This window comes from Egretta garzetta, unplaced genomic scaffold, assembly GCF_000687185.1.
Source record: "Egretta garzetta isolate BGI_Z169 unplaced genomic scaffold, ASM68718v1 scaffold215, whole genome shotgun sequence".
Classification (NCBI taxonomy): domain Eukaryota; kingdom Metazoa; phylum Chordata; class Aves; order Pelecaniformes; family Ardeidae; genus Egretta; species Egretta garzetta.
The window spans coordinates 3,616,559-3,633,595 of record NW_009259719.1 but is presented as its reverse complement, the minus strand read 5'-3'; the positions used below and the strand labels follow the sequence as shown (position 1 = coordinate 3,633,595).

General features: G+C 36.4%; 1 protein-coding gene across 1 annotated transcript in view; it reads right to left on the bottom strand.

The window, feature by feature from the left end:
• ERC2 (ELKS/RAB6-interacting/CAST family member 2) overlaps nt 1–17,037 on the bottom strand; it is a 362,739-nt gene that overhangs the window by 191,030 nt on the left and 154,672 nt on the right. The window contains exon 8 of the mRNA XM_035894657.1: nt 10,690–10,857. Coding sequence (XP_035750550.1) covers nt 10,690–10,857 — 168 coding nt within the window. The remainder of the gene's footprint in view (nt 1–10,689; nt 10,858–17,037) is intronic.

Sequence of the window (17,037 nt, the reverse complement as noted above, 5' to 3'; positions counted from 1 at the left end):
CCCAGCCACAAGAAAAATCCAGACTTAACCATAGATTAAGATTTTGGGATAGGTCACAGCAGGTATTTCACTCAAATTTAAAAATGTGCTTTTATATACTCTCAATGCTGTCTATCAACAAGCAGCTGCTTTACAATTAATAGTAACAAATTCACGTGGACCTTTAGCAGCTTCTCACCTTCAGTCAAGATCAGCAGTAGGCACTACAGAAAGCAATGTGTAAAAAGTGCCCATGGCGTACAGTCACTCTGGCACAGGGTTAAACGCAGAGCAAAGAAGGACTCTGTGCCTGTCTGGGGACATGAATGCAGATTTCTGCTGTCAAATCAAGGCATCTCGTTGGCAATGAATATAGTGGGCCTGATTTTTCTCCCAGATAAATAAGGGTTTACACTGGCATAATTACCTTTAGTAAATTTACTGCAGATTTATTCCTAAGTGAATGGCAAATAGGCCCAATATTTCTTTCATATATAAAAGATTACACAATATTATACCATTTTTCTTTTTACTTTCCAAGAACTGCTTTACTCCATTCTCTTTATTTCACTTTGATCTTAGCACTGTGCCTGGCTAGGCATTAAAAATTAAAGTCAGGTGTGCTAGAAGGAAGTGAATTAGATTCAGATTCCATTCTGAAGTTGGATTTATTCTACTCATATTCAAACATACCACTGCTGATTCTACCACCAAGAAATACATACTACTTGGCAACAAGAAAATTATCAAAGCAATCTGACCAAATTGGCACCACTAGCTCTGCTTGCATCTGGTAACAATAATATGAAGGGAGAAGTATGAAGATAACGATTCCCATTTATTGTTACCATTAAACTTATCTGCATGTGTACTCTTAAGTCTTTGAACTCCATGCTTTCATAAAGCCAGTAAGAGCTCCACTCAAAGGTGAGGGGTGATGCTTTTCCAAAAGTGATAAAATATCCAATTTACTAAGGTATTAGAGTCTCTAGTCACAGACTGCTCAGTCAGACAGACAGCAACGGAATACCACCAGGAAAGCATGACTGCCAACATCAAGGAGCTCTAGTAATGCATAAATTAAGCTGCTTGATTCTATGCCAAAAGAGTAGAAATTTAATATACTACAAAATTGGTAAAAACCAACTGCTAATGTATAAGTCTACTTTTTATATTTATTAGTAAATGTTTCTTTTTATTTCCAGATATAACAAACTTGGATATACATTAGCTTGAGTCACGGATCAACTGTAACTGCAAGGAGATGCACAAGGGCAGTGGGATCTACTTTCTTATCCCGGGATAAGGTCAGGCTGGTTTATCATATTGACAAGTTATTCAGTCACTACATTGCTAAATATTTCATGCAGACTATGACAAAAGCATTAATCTCCCAGTTAAAATAGGCTCAAAATCATATATAAAGTATACCATTTCTGAATCACTCCAGATTTAAAACTGTCTTCTTATAGATTTTACTGCATATAATTAACAAGCTGATTAACTTACTTTCCTAGGAAGCATTTAATAAAGCTATGATGTGCCATTTTCTAGCAATTTTTAGCTAAAATATGCTAAAAAGGAATAAGGATCATTAATAAAAACCTGGTAGCAACACGTTTGAAACAGTGTACTATAACCATGATATATAATCATACAGACCATTTTTTTTGATTCAAAATTTATCATTATACTTTGCATACAGGCAATGTTAGTAAACTTTGAACTCCGTCTGAGACTTAGTTTTAATACACCAAATTCCAGTATGAATGGTGCATTATTTCAAACTAAAGAAATAAATAATATCAAAATATTTTGCTTGCTCAATTTTGTAAACAGCATCCTTACTGTACCTGAGCAGGAAGTAATTACAGCTTTGAAATACTTCTAGCATTAACAAAAATCTCCCCAAACTAGTAGCATCAACAGTTGCTCCCACTATGCATGTAGCAGTAAGTATATATAGCATCTCCAAATATACTAGCCTGACAGGATGCACAGTTCCCAGCTTCACGAAGGATTATGTTGAAGGCAACAAGTTATGTATCCCAAAGGAAAAAGATACAAGTCTCTACCAATATTGGGGTAATCACAGTTATGCCATGTAACAAAAAAACCAAAATATGATATACAGAATAAAACAACTGTTTCTTTAGTTCAAGTATTACTTGGCAACATATTCCCAGCTTGCCACCTTATATATTCTGAAGCTAGAGCTATGCTTTTAACATACACGTATTTATTCTACTGCAGAATATGTCTAAAACAGTAATCCAATCCAGTGGGTCTAAATTTTGGAGCCTGGCAGACCATACTTCCTATACTCAGTTACAACATACACAGAAAAATGGCTGCTGATTCAGAGAGGCAGCTGCAGCGCGTTCCTGTGAATCCCCCTTTTCAATATCTGTGTCAGTTGGAAAAGGTGAGAAGCCACCCAACGTCCTTCCTCCCTACCACACATCAGTCACCTGGAGCACAGAGCTTGAAAGAGCTTTCAAGAAAAAAGATTAGCATGTAAATAGGATAGACAAGCTTTTTGGGTTTGTACAAAACTTTGTTCCATGGGCCACTTCTTGAAGGATCTGATTTTGTGTCATTTAAATGAGTTGTCAAGGATTCAATGGAAAACAGCTGGCAGGTATAAAACCAGCTGTATCTGTCATGTTGAGACAGTTATGAAATACTTGGGCTGCCACTCAAAGATGCAGTTCCAAGAGCAGTGAATCACATGAATACACACTCTCAGCAGCTGAAAAGTCGCATCAGCAGGATACCTCTCTAATGTAAAATTATTCTTAATTACATTTGTAACACTCCCCCTTATCTTCTTTAATCCCAAACAGCAGACTTCAGTTACATTCCTTGGAAGACTATTTCACAGAAAAATATATTTCTTCTCTTAAGCAATTCTGATTCTCCCTCGTTCATTTTCAGATATATAACTAGTCAACCATTTCCCTAAATAATTCATTTGTGTTCTTCTGCATCTCCCAAATATGATAACTTCTACATTCTTTTTGCCCAGTCACACTATACATAATTTAGCTCTTTCACACTTCAAAAGAAATTTCCTCCAACTCTGCTGAAAAGAAAATATTACTCTTCACACAGCTTAAAACTCCCAGCACGCAAGTTGGCTGCTTTCTTGGCATGAATAAAACTTAAGATCTTATTTAAAGATAACTTTGTTAATTAGTATTGACATTTTGGAGTCAAATGCAGCTTCCTTCCTCGCCAGCAGCTCTGGTGTCACACTAGCAGTATGAAACCCTTATGCAAGTATCTCATTAAGCTCGGTCCTACTTTGCAAATACCATTCTGTTTTTAAGAGCACTTCTGTATACCACATATAGCCTGAGCCTTGAACTATTCAGTTCTCTTCCTTTGAGCTGTGTGTGAAAAGCCCTCTCAAAACTAACTAACATAACTTGATCTAGAATACCTTGCATCATTTACACTTAAGGATGTATCTTTAAAATGCTGAATACATGTGATCCACACAGACACATTTATTATTTCCCAAAAAGTGATCTTTCTTTATCTCTCATTTATATATACTACATCATATTTTAAATCTTACAACTGATAGCCTCCATATAATATAATTACATTTAGAAAGTTAACAATGTATTAATGTACATAGCAATAGTATCATACTACTGTGCTAAAAGCTACACAAACATCAATATATGACAGCATCTCTTCAAAGCACTTATTTCAGCCTATTTCTTCAAATAACTAGTGCTTTTTTTCACTTTCACTAACAACCTCTTGCTCTATAGCTCCCAAATGAATGAAATGATATATCCGAAATGCTCAGTTTTCCATAGGTGGCATACAAAGGCAGCCAAATTATTATGTTTAGCTTTTAGGATTTTAAAATACATTTTTCAAACATGCAAACAAACAGGCTCCTGTGTTGCCTGTTCAGAGATGTATATGACTGGTACATGAACCAGACTAATTTAATCAACTACATTTTGACCCTGTTTCTTGAAAAACTGCATACACATTGCTTCTTTTAATATTTTCTGACGAGGGAAGGCCATCCCCAAAAAAATAGATGCTTCCCCCTCATATTGGGGGAATAATTACTGTAAACTAAGAAATGCTTGCAGTTTCAGCTACTTATACTGAAACCTAGTGACACTTCTGAATTCTTCCAAACACCTGGTACAAAATATCTCCAGCCATTTCATTAATTTGTCAGCTGTCATTGCTAAAGAGGAGACCTGCATAGACATGATTATAATAATCTCCAAACACCAAGACCAGGTGCAGTCAATATTTCTTCACTTACTTGAGGGTCCATAATTTACAATGTACCTGATATTCAAAAATTACCATGTTTACAGAACTGGCATTAGATAAAACAGGTTTTAGACTTTGTAATCTCATGAAACTTCATTTGAGGATTTTAGTGATTTTCTCATAGAAAGATAAGTGCTTACTTTCAAACAGGTCAGTAAGCAGAAGCGTGTAATCCAACTACTCTTTTGAAGTGTAGACTTGGACAAAAGCAGGAACACACAACAAAATGCTGGGCTTCTAGCTTCAGTGGGTAACAAATTCATTGGAAAACACAGTAGATTCAATCACAGACTGGAAAACTTCATAATGGTTATGGATTTCAAGGTGCAAGAAGTTACCTCAACTCACAACTAAGTTTTTAGGCTGGATGCTCATTCAAGTTGGCTTCACTAAGTGAACCTACATTAAGCCACATATTTCCAGTGCCCTTTTATAACATGTAAAAACCCAGAAGTGTAGCATGCTACAAAGAGGGGAAACTAAAGAAGCTAAAGGAAAGTGAAGATGATCACTGTCTCTGATATTAATGACACTATTCTCAGTGTCTCAGTGTACAAGCTGAGAGCATCCAAACATCTGCACCGGTTAGGCTTGAGATTTTTTCTGTATTTTTCAGATAGCCTTGATGTGTTCCACACACAAAGTTTAAGGGTCTCAAGGCTACATTATATTGTGCAGAATTGTTAAGGATTCATTTTTTTGACAATGTATCGGGATCAATAACACCACTGCCCCGGATGAACAATTGGCTAGATTTAGTTCAATCTCACTTTCAGACTGCCTTATCTGAATAACATAACATCATTTGGCAAAGCTGCAAGCATAAGCAGACAACAAAGTACAATTTTCTAATACTCAGTACACTGATAGCTGTATCCTTAAAGTGGGCATGTAGTATTAGAAGAAACATTTCTTAATGTAATACACAAGTCAATAGTCATCATAGCAGCTTTGAAATATCAAAACTTTCACGTTACACCAAAATGAGACTCTAGTGGTTTTTTTTTTTAACCACACTGGTAAACTGCAGTCAGAACATTGGTTTGTTTTACAAAACTAATTAGTTCAGAATTTGTTGTCTCACTCCAGAACTACAATAGAACTCTGGTTTGGTAATTGCAAACCCCCAGTTCACATAACAGTCTGTTTACAATGTTTTGATAGCATTTGACAAAGTTAATAACAATGTCCTTCATCATGCCATCATGACCCCTTATGGGATTATGAAAGCGTGCTCCCAAATGATTAAACCATGAAAAGAAAAAAAAAAAGGCATCTTCTATCAGCAATATGCTTGCACTTTCTACTTGTTAAGATCAAACAGAGGAAATTGGTCTCTTAGGTCTTCCTAGACCATTCTGGGCTCAGAGGTTTCAATTTCAGTGTTGCTCTCAGCCAGAATTCCTGCATCAAGCAGTAATACTGATGCAAATTTCTAAGCACAAGAGTAGGACTCATTAGTTTATGCTAGTATACTCCTAATCTGACCGTATGTAAATTTCCTCTTTTTTTAGAAGACAGCTAACAGTAATGCACACAATTAGTTGTACAACACATTTTAATTTAACACGAACTGGACAATATCACCTAGTGTGCACAGTCCAGCCACTGCAAGTACAGATTCCAATTATTACATGAGAGCTAAGACTTTATGACATTTCCTACAAATGCTAATTAGCTGGTAGGTTAGGGCCCTTGGTCATGTAGCACTTCATCAATCAGAAAGCTTAAACTATTAAAGATGGAAACTGTAACATTTTACATGAAAAGTTATGTTGCAAGTCAAAGTAGAATATTATGTTGGCCCCCTTCACATGGTGTTCTTTTATAATGGTCTCCACAAAAGAATTTCCACAAGCTGTTGTCCTAATATGATCCAGGTCTACATCCTCCATGCTATTCTTGTCTCAACAGCTACTGTTTTCAACACCAAGACTCATACTGCAGACTATATAATTGTTTTTTAAAATATCTACAGATTCCTAGAAGACAAAACACACCACATATAGCCACTGTACGAAAGAGAAAATTTGGGAGCAAAAAGGGACACAAAAGAATCATCATCCAGCTCAGCACTTTGGCCCTCCAGCCTACAACTCAGCCGTATTCATAGAACTTGCATGCTCTGGTAAGAAATACATAAAGATTTCTGAGGTCTGCCCCTCTGCATGCTAAACTGACAGATATGAGGTGTAAGACTAGGTTTGCCAGGTTAAACAAGGCTATTAAAACAGCATACCCAACTTTACTGGCACTAAAATGGAACAGTGGTGCCAAAGATTCTAAAAGAAAGAAATATTAAGTAATATTGCACCTCTGACATTGACATAAGTTTATTATTACTCCATGCCAATCTACCTTGATCCAAATCCTCTAAATGTATGCTTTTCCAGTGCTGGGCCTCCCTTAAGCCTGCAAATTATACTGAATAGTGCAGTGGTTTCTCAATTTGGTCAAAAATCACACCAAAGCCCCTGCATGGAAGGACAATGCATCATTAGTTCATTATCTAGTCCATTACTTTTTTGTACAAATTGCTGCCTTGTGTGTGTTCCTCTGCCATCCTGGGGGACTTGCGACAGCTGTTTTGTTGCCAATGTTTTTGTTTCTTCCACACCTTTGGTAGGGAGCCCTCAACAGAACCTGCGTTGTCCTCCAAGTATAACAGCTATCCATAATGGAGAAGAAACAGCTCCAACTTTGAAAGGGAGCTTTTCTGGTTTTGGTTTGGTCTCCTTTGTATTTTTCAACATGGCAGATAACGTATACAAGTAAAGTAATAAATTAACGTACAGAAGAGAAAGAATGTCAAATTAGAAATTGCATCTTTCCAAGTTACATATTCCTTCCTACTCAGTTTCAGGTTATTACTGACAGAAATATTTTTAAGCGCTATATACAAATTCTTCCTTCTTCAGTTACTTGAATACAAACATTAAAACAAATATTATTCTAGGCTGAGTGAAGCACTTCAGGCTGAATGGAGAGAGATGTAGCCATCTATCTTGCATCAACAAATGACTCTTTATTCACAAGTGCTCACATCAAAAGTAAATAAAAATGCACAGATATAAAACCTGGCCCTGAACAGAGAAAAGAAAATGGAGACAAGCATTATAATATTACAGTCAGAAGAATCTAATGTCTAGAGAGAACTTAGGAAGAAGAACTAGAAGCAATTCCTTCACTCTCAGAAGGGTTGTCAGAGATCAAGATGGCAACCAGGGCAATGTCCTGAAAGATGGTATGTAAAAGCAGGATAATCCACTAGAAGGCCCAGTAATTGTTTCACCTCCTAAATGTCATATGAAACAGTCCATATTACTTTCTACCCGCTGAATTCTCCACATACACGCGCACGATGAGAGCAAATTAATTTCTAGGTGGTCAACACACAAATGTCTGGCTGCCATCACCCAAAGTGAAAACAATAGTGGAATAAGTGGCCAAAAAGGTGCAAGAGGCAGAAGCAATCCAGTAAGGAGTAAAGGATAAAAGCACAATTAGATTCAAGCAAAGGATAAAATTACTGCAATCGATATATATTAAATACTTTTCTATCAAAATTTATTCTTATATAGTGTTGCTATTGGACAGGTGTGTTGTCAAAACTGGAAAGGAAAGAGGTAAATTAGACAATCTTTTTCTTAATGCACAGCATCCACTACTAGACTATCTGAAAACCCCTGAAAAGCAACTGTTCAAAAATATTACAATAAGAATGGTACAGCATTAGGAATTACTACTATACATAGTCCACCACATTTCTGAAATAACACATGACTGAACGCCTATGGTCAAAAAGAAGCCCCCTTTGCCTTTGAGAGAACATAAAGACTATAAGGTATGAATACTCTGGGACATCTAACTTCATGTAGTGCAGATAGAACAGAAAGGCACTAACGCCAGGAAAGCTTCTTGAAAAATAGTAGATGGACACTGAACACCTTTCCTTCTACATGCAACTATCATGGTCCAGAGATGAGATTGCATCTGCTGCCAAGGATGCTAGGATGCTCAAGGAGGCTAACCGTGAGAAGTCATAATCTAATAAGCACTGCCAAATGAAGTTGAACACTTGGGTTAACTAGGAAGATAGATTATTATTTCTTTACCAGATGAATTTTAATGCCTGGATTTCCATTGGTGACATACAGAATTTTCTACTTCAGAACTGTATACCAGACACATGAAAAGTAAACAGCGAAAGCATCCTTTATCGTATCATACTCTAGATTTATTTAAATAAAAGGGATGAGTAGAGCAAGACAATATTTCAACCAAATTTTTCTCTAGTCCAAGTATCTGTGAGTGAATGTTATCACCTCCAAACACATTGGAAGTGAGGAAAAAATAAAATAATTATCAAAGCTGAAAATATGATCTAAGGGTCATTTTAAAAATGTATTTTCCAAATACAATATTGTTTTCCTATAAACAAAATGATGATCTGATATTAGCATTTTGGGGCATGCTAACATCTACATATTCAGATAATGTGTTTATTAAAAATGTTTCAGAGAAGCAAATCTACACATAACTTCTACGTGATATAAGTGAACTGTTTTTCTCTTTTTTTTTTTTTTTTTTTTTTAAATAATCATCATAATTTATTCTTCTCTAAGTAAACCCGGTATTTAGCCCATAGCAGAAAAACTGAACTTCAGAAGTCCCCTGATGAAACATATTTACCAGAATAAATACCTCAAAAAATTCAGGTGCTACTGCCAGTTTTAAAGAATCAGTTTAGTACTAACTCTGATTTTGCACCTAGTAGTTAGCAGGATGAATTTATCACATTGTATACTAGAGCTTACAAGGCTATAACGTGTGTTTATTCTATGATTTAGTGAAGAGAGATAATGCATTTTGAGAGTGATTATTTTCAATAAGAAGCAGGTGCAAAAGAGGCAAGACCATCTCCAAGCCCTAATAAAATAGACATGATGTATTAAAACCAGACAAACACTCTAGGTTGCATATTTCTGAGCACATAGCCATGACAGATACTGCTGACAGCTCTGTGAAGAGTTATATTAATTACACAATTTTGATCACTGAATCCACATTCCTACTGATCCATTTCCTCAAGATCTAAATACAAGACCAACTGTAAATTGTTGGTTTATTTGGGGTTTTTTAGAATACAAATTGTAAGAAAAGATGCATACTTCTCTGCGAAATCCTCAAGTGATGTTCAAATCTAATTAGCATGCAGCACAGAATAAAAGGCTTGAAGTTTGCTATCTTTACATCATCAGCATTGCTAGCAAGGCAAATATTCAGAAATAAAGCTAAAGCGGATGAGTATCTATGTTCCAGTTTTGATAGGCCGTATTTCCTGGGCCTGAAAAAGCAGTCTTCTCAGTTTCTGGAAAATAAGGACTTGGCTTTTTAAAGACTGTATTTAACCAATTGCAGACAGAAGCACAGCTAGACCACGTGAACCCTATATGAATCCTGGAGGAAAACCACAGTAACATGAACTACCTACATAATAATAGAGAGTAAGGAGTAGATATTCTTTGAGCGGGTCTAAATGGGGGGGAGAAGTAACAGTAAAAGGTTATTTGATGCCAGAAACTTTTTCTCCATTTATCTTCATGCTCACAAGTGCCTCTATATATGATAAAGAGTGTATATACACGCACATATATACACACAGAACTTACCTGCTAGCATAAATATTTTTGTGAGTGTGAGAAAAAGGATATGGTAAATAAACACTCTACTGCTGTATGCAGAACCCTTGCAGAGCTGCCTTTCCAGGAAATTCCCTCTCCACCCCCCCAAGTGGAAACTGTAATGATTAAATACAACATCCCGAAGAGACTAAATGCAATTAGCTAAATTTGTGGAAAATTAGAAATAAGACTAATAAGGCTGTTCAGAGAGACCCTCCCTTCTTAATGTCTTTAGCTCACAGGAAAATAAGATAATTGACTTAATTTAGGTTCCTTCCCCACTTCCCTCCTCCCCCCGCAAAAGAAGTCTAAAGAAAAAAAAAAAAAAGGCAGTGTCCTGATCTTTTAGCAGTCCCACACATTTTATTTACATTATTTGGAAAGAGTAGTAATCAGTGTTAGTAAGGATAACATGCTGAGGAATAAGAAGTTTTGCCAGAAATTTTAGGACTTTCATTTAACTCAAGTCATTTTGTGGAAACTTCTGTACCTAATATTTTTGTGATATAATTTAATTAAGATATAATACTAAAGAAATGATCCCATGGAAAACAGTAACACATATTTCATATTAGAGAACTACTTCACAATTACAGACTTACTCCTTGTTGGTTTTTAATATATTAAAAGTAATACGTTATAAGAAATATATGTATTTCCTTTAATTGTGCCTCGGAAGTTTTACAACATATCTTTTCATCAGTGATCTTACCTTTTTTTGAAGGACATTAATTTTTCTTTCTTTTACTTCCAACATGTCTTTCATATCTCTAATCTCTCCAGCCAGGGTTCCTTTCTCTTCTGTGAGGTCTTGAAGTTGTTTTGTTTTTTTATTGAGAAAGGTTTCTTTTTCTTCCAATCGTAACCGCAAGGCATCAACCTACAATAAGTAAATCAAACATATTTAGGTTTTAGTAAAAATCATTAGCAAATTTTATTTTTTTTTCTAATTTCCTTTTTTTTGGTCACTTAAGAAATGTTTTATTTCTTTTCTATGTAAATTTTCCAAATTTATCTCGGACTAAAGAGATTCTTTTACTTGTTAAAATGTAATAAAAAAATGAAAGCACTTATAGCACCAAAGAAAAAGTAGAATAGTCAAAACATGAAATACCATTAAAACAGTCCTAACTTGACATATGAATAAATGGACGCAAAACAAAAATAATCATCTTGACTTATAAAATATATAACTAATTGAAAATAAGTGTTCTGAAAATAAGTGTTCTGAATCCTGTATTTAATCTGCCCAATAAGGCCATGAAGTGGGCTATCAGGTATTACAGTGACTACACAGGTTTGTGCACAGATCAATAATTTAGAAACAGAATTATTTATCAAGGACATGACAAATAGGGAAATTATAAGGTTCTTCACTTTTCTCCAGTGTATATCACATAAATCTCTTAATAAATGGGCCTTACTGTGCTTTTCTGTAGTAAGCACAAATCCCTGTCAACCAAAATAAGGGATATTCCAAGAATTTTCCTAAGGAGAAATGTCTTAAGAAAGAACCTCACCAAACTGCTATGCATTACGTAACTGCTTTTTCACTTTAGAAACCCTAAAAAAAATCCCACCCCAAAAAGAAAAAAAAAAAAAAATCAAAAGTATTCTAACAGCCCAGAAGGTGTATGTAGCCTTGATTTTCTCATTTCTTGCTGTATAAATGCTCAAGCGCACAATTTTATTGTTCTCTCAATGCAACTCAAACAGTTCTCAAATTATGGTCAGGCAAATACTTGCTGGTGGTCTGGGAAAAATCTGTAGGTCACTTCATACTGGTTACTATTTGTATACAGTTTTTTCTATAAGCAGCTCTACTGCTAATTGCAATTAAAAGCTTCGGTACGCATAAAAGCATTTGAAAATAAGGAGGAAAAATAGCTGACTCTCCTCCATTACAAGAGTAGGGAGAAGGAGCAGTCACCGTCAAGGACAACAGCATAAATATTATAATTAAAAGAGAAAAACATCTGGTGAAGAAGGAACAGAGTGGCAAGAAAAAGGAACATCTAAATGACAGGGTACATGTTCAAGGAAATGGAGGAGGGAAGTGGCTCTATGGGGAGTATAACCAAGAAACAGGAAAGTATGCACAGTGTGAAAAGGCAGGCATGGCCACAGCAAAAGGCATATACACATGGATCTAGGTGGAAACACCAAAAAAATGTCAAAATAGGGGAAGAAACAAAAAGCTAGACAGGAAAGCAACTTTTTTCAAGTAGATTTAACCATCCTATGTCACAGCTTCAAATTCCGAGTAGCATTTTTAGTAATACCTTTCTACATAAGCACTGCCTAGAGTAATGACCAGAAGGTAAGGTAAGATTCCAATGGAAAAGGTGCTGAGCAGAAGGAGTCACTGTCAAGATGCTCACTGATAACAATCTTTCAGAACTTCCAATACACTATTCGGACTATTGGCTCTCATAAACTTTCAAAAAGGTATTCAAAGTAAAGAGATCTTGTCACAGCTTCCTTAAATTAAAATATAATAATGGAATAGAATAAAGCAAATACTTAAGTGGTCTTACAATGATGTGATGGTGAAGTGAAGGTGGAAACCATAAGGTGGAATTGCAAGTGAAAAGTAGAGCTGGAAAATGAAGGTCTGCAGGTTTTAATGGTGCAGCTTTTTGCATAGTAGAGAAGAACAAGACAATTAGGAATCAATACTGTAATAATTCAAGAACATAAAGATACTGGGGATATAATGTGGGTGTTTGAAATATGACGCATGTAATCTTTACTGACTTTGATAATTAGCAAAATGAAAAATTATACATTTCATTGAAACAGAAAGAGCAAATAACACTATTCCTACAAGAATGCTTAAAAAAAGTGTAAGGAATGGTGAGCTAAGTTGAATAGACAAATGAAGAATTGTAAAGAGAAATAAACCCAGAAATTAAACTGAATTGTAAGTTCTCTCTCTAGTTTAAAATATTTACTAATTTCTTTGTCTTATCTAAAATATGCTGGGGGGACTGAGGGGTGAAACTTAATTCACTAGTGCCATCATGAAAATTCTACTCTTAATACCTCTGTAATAAATGTATTTTTGTAATAAAATAGTAGACATCTCAATTCATTAAAGCAACAGAACATGTTTGGGTTTAACCACCAGTACTGAAGTGTCGCACCGTACATGCATTGGTCCCTTCAGTGAGCACTTCCACTAAGTCATACCTGTTCCCACGTTCTGGAATGCAGTTACAAATGAATCACTGAGCAGCTCACAGGCAACACAGCATAGAGTACTGGATGGGGATATTTTGGGCTAAACAACAGATTTCATCATATATCAAGTTTTTGAAGACCAAAAGAGACACTTTTTTTTTTTTAATGTGAGCCTCATATTATTGACAGCTAATTTGTAAATAAAATAATACAAGAAAATACAGTATACCCATGAGATTTTATCAGAACTTTTAAACATCATATGAAATCAACAAAACCAACCTACTGTTCGTGTTAAACATTATGGATTCAATTCTGCATTCCTTGTGCAGTCTCATACTCCCAAATTCAAGCCTGGGGTATGGAAATCAAGGAGTTTATTCTTAGTGAAATATTTTAAGTTTTCCAGAAGGCTGGTTAACACATTGAAACTTAGTCCAGGAAGAGAGGTGCTAAAAATACTGCTATAGACCTACTTCTACATTTGCCCTTCCACCTCACCCAGAGAGAGAGAGATGCTATGCAGCACAGAAAGCACACAGAGGTATGCATGGGCATGGAGGACCTTTGCAAGATTTGCAAGCCATTAGAATGACATTACAATTTCATGCGAAGCAGAGAACTGAGATAGAGTGCAATCATTTGGTATTACAAAGACAGGTTTCCTTGAATAGAAGCCATTTTTCTGATGCTGTTTTCTTCTGCATCTCTGAAACAATGAGGTGTTCACATTAAGTGGACCCACACAAGCTTGTTTTGGCTGCAAGGTACGCCATTGAAAAGACAAGGTTTGGACTGAAAATACATGATGTGGCAATCTAGAATAATTCTCCACATACAAGAGAGCTGCAGGAAGTCAGGCAAGTGAGAAACTTAGATTCACTAATCCAAATTTCAAACATACAAATGTCAGAAAATGAAGAACAAGGGTTTAAAGTTTACATTACCTAGAAATTTATAGTTTATTCATAACAAAAAGCTAGATGGAAGCAACTGAAAGGACATAAATGTTAGTCGAGCATTTTTAAGTTCTGCCATTGGAATAGTCAGAAATGGTCATATGTATTAAGCACTTTTTTCCCAATTAATCAGAATATAAGCAAAGTACAAAACAATCAGCAAATCTAATTTATTTTTATTTATATTCTGAGTTTTGTAATGCTAAATTTATACAAAGCAAAAGTCTTTGCAATGCCATTTTAAAACTTGGTTTGGGACCAATTTAGATGATCTATTGGATCTCAAAATGCATGTTCTTCCTGCTCTTAAAATGGCTCATTGCTTTTCTATACACTGGAAAAAAGATTTATATTCTACTGGATTTATTTTATTTTTAAGACTTTTTTTACAATATTACAGTAATAGGATCTTGCCATTTGTAAGCAGTGCACAGTATGAGATTCAAAGATGACTTTTTAAGTTAGAAAACAAGAAATAGTAGCAGCAGCAAACTTTCAGACTTCTTTTAATAAACATTAAAGACCTCATCTGAAACTCATTACCACATCTTCTTTATACTTAATCACTTACTTGCTTCATGTCTGAAAGCAATCCCTTAAGTCAAATCACAAAAATCTCTGTTGGGCCTTTAAGCTGCAGCTGAGAAGCTCGTCATAACATTGCAGCAGGAGCTCCAAAAGGGTTTCTCTTCAGTCAGGCACTGCAAGCCTCATTTTCCAGCTGCCACTAGACAGCAGCTTAATGCTCAAAGTCAAAGGGAGTTGAAGGTGATTAGATCCACTGATTTAAAAAAGCACTGATACCATTCCCTACTGTTTCCCAGCTTCCCCTGGGAAACACGGTAGCTTACACATGTGCTGATACAGTTCTGTTCTGCTTGGCTGAACCAGGCAGTTTCTGAGTCAATAGTCTTTTCTTCTCTACCCATCCAGTCCCCACCCTAAGGGCCGAGCAGACAATTCTCACTCTTCTTCACAAATTTCTTCCCACACACCCTGTCATCACGGCTCACTAGATTCAACTCAGGAACGGGGATTTTAGGCATTAAAACATGGGAGCACAAGAAGGAGGGTTGTGAGGATGGCGCTGAAGTCCAAGTCTGTGCGTGACAACCTGTGCGAGAAAGGGGAGCAAAGCCCCGTCCACTCCAGTTTCTCAGACGCTAATCCTGCCCTAACACAGCTGTTAAAGAGCACCAAATGACTGAACCTTTCTGCATTTCCTTTCACCACTAGCCAGCCCATAACACAACTATTGTTATTGCTATTCCCTAAACAATGACACAAATTCTACCTGGAGGAGCAAGAGAAGGTGCATGGCAGTTTTCTTTCACACCAAAAAGAAACAGACATGGAACTCTGCAGCAGAGCTGCAACCTCCATTTTTCATTTCACTGGTTAGTGTTCAGGCCATCCACATGACAACCTTTAAGTTAGCACAAGGGTTATGACCTTGACTGTGCCACAGAGTACCGGGCACTTGGTATTTCAGAGTTGCCTGGACCGACTCTAAATGCATAAGCAGACTGTCTTCTTGTTAATCTCATAAATAGGTTACTCCACATGCCTTCATGAAAATAATTGGCACCTTAGATCAAGTCTTTCAGCTCCATGGTAAATTTTTAACACTTATTAATGAACACTTGTGTTTGAGGTGAATTGCGTTCTTCCACAGGAAGCTACATGTGGACTTAAGATCTGAATATATCTAGATGTAAGTGGTATAGCTTCTGCATCCCAGTTCCCACAAGAGACTGCTCTTAATATAAGACTACCTTGGTTTTCATTTAAGAATTAATTTCTAGCCTTGGTAGCTTCAAATAAAAGCTTTAAAGCATGACTGAAGTGCAGCTTCAATTGCACTGAGAAAAATGTTCTAGAAGATTTGAAACAGCCAAAGAATCTCAATCCCAGCAACTCCACTTCACACGAGGACAGTGCAAGGGTTGGGAAGGAAAGAGTACGGCGTGTCCAACCACAACCTTAGGAGGCAGATCCTCCGATCCAGTCCCAGTGTCTCCTACCCTGACTCCTCCCTCTCTGGCAGGTGAGTGGTTCTGGCTGCTCCAGAGCCAAGAGGCCATCCTCATTGCTAACACAGAGAGATAAAGGATGGGCTTACACCACATGTTCTCTGTTGGAGACTCCAACACTTCCATAACAGCCCATGATGTAACCTCCAGGCCACAACAAATCCAGTGTCATACTTCGGAGGTTAAACTGTGCTATTTCCCAGCCCTTTCCCACTGAACCGTAAGTCAGCAAATTCTCTACTGTTCTAGCTAGAATTTGACTCCCACTGAATTACAAGGAAATTCCTTCTTAAAGGAATTTCACCTTCCCGGTGAAACAGAAATCTTTCTCAAATACGATGAGAAGAAGCTAATGACCCGGGTTATCGACAGCATTTCCCATGTTGCCATCTGGATCACAGAGACTCAAACTGATCTTTTGCAAACCATACATTTTCCTATTCTTTTATAAGACAAAACCTTATTTGATGATCCCTCTTTTTTTCCCCTTTGTGCACAAATATTTTAACCATTCTATATTACAATTAAAGCCAAGTCCATGTGACAGCTTAGACTAAAACCTTTAAGATTAGAAACAGATAAGCATGGTTTTCAATCTGTCATCCTTTTCTCCTTGCAAGTACAGGAAACAGAATTCTGTCTAGTCTTCCTCCCCAGAAGCTATTTTTTGTGTAGCTCAAATCATACTGTGTCCTAACACCAATGTTGGGAAGAAAAAAAGGAAAAAAAGATCTGCCAAATATCTCTCAATTTTCTTACATCTCCTCAACCAGTGGTCAGTTATCTTGAGATTGATATAGCAGAGCATTTTAATTCAAAAATCCACCTATACAATGTAGCCCAAGTACTTTGATAGAATAGGTATATCACCTCCCAAACTAACAC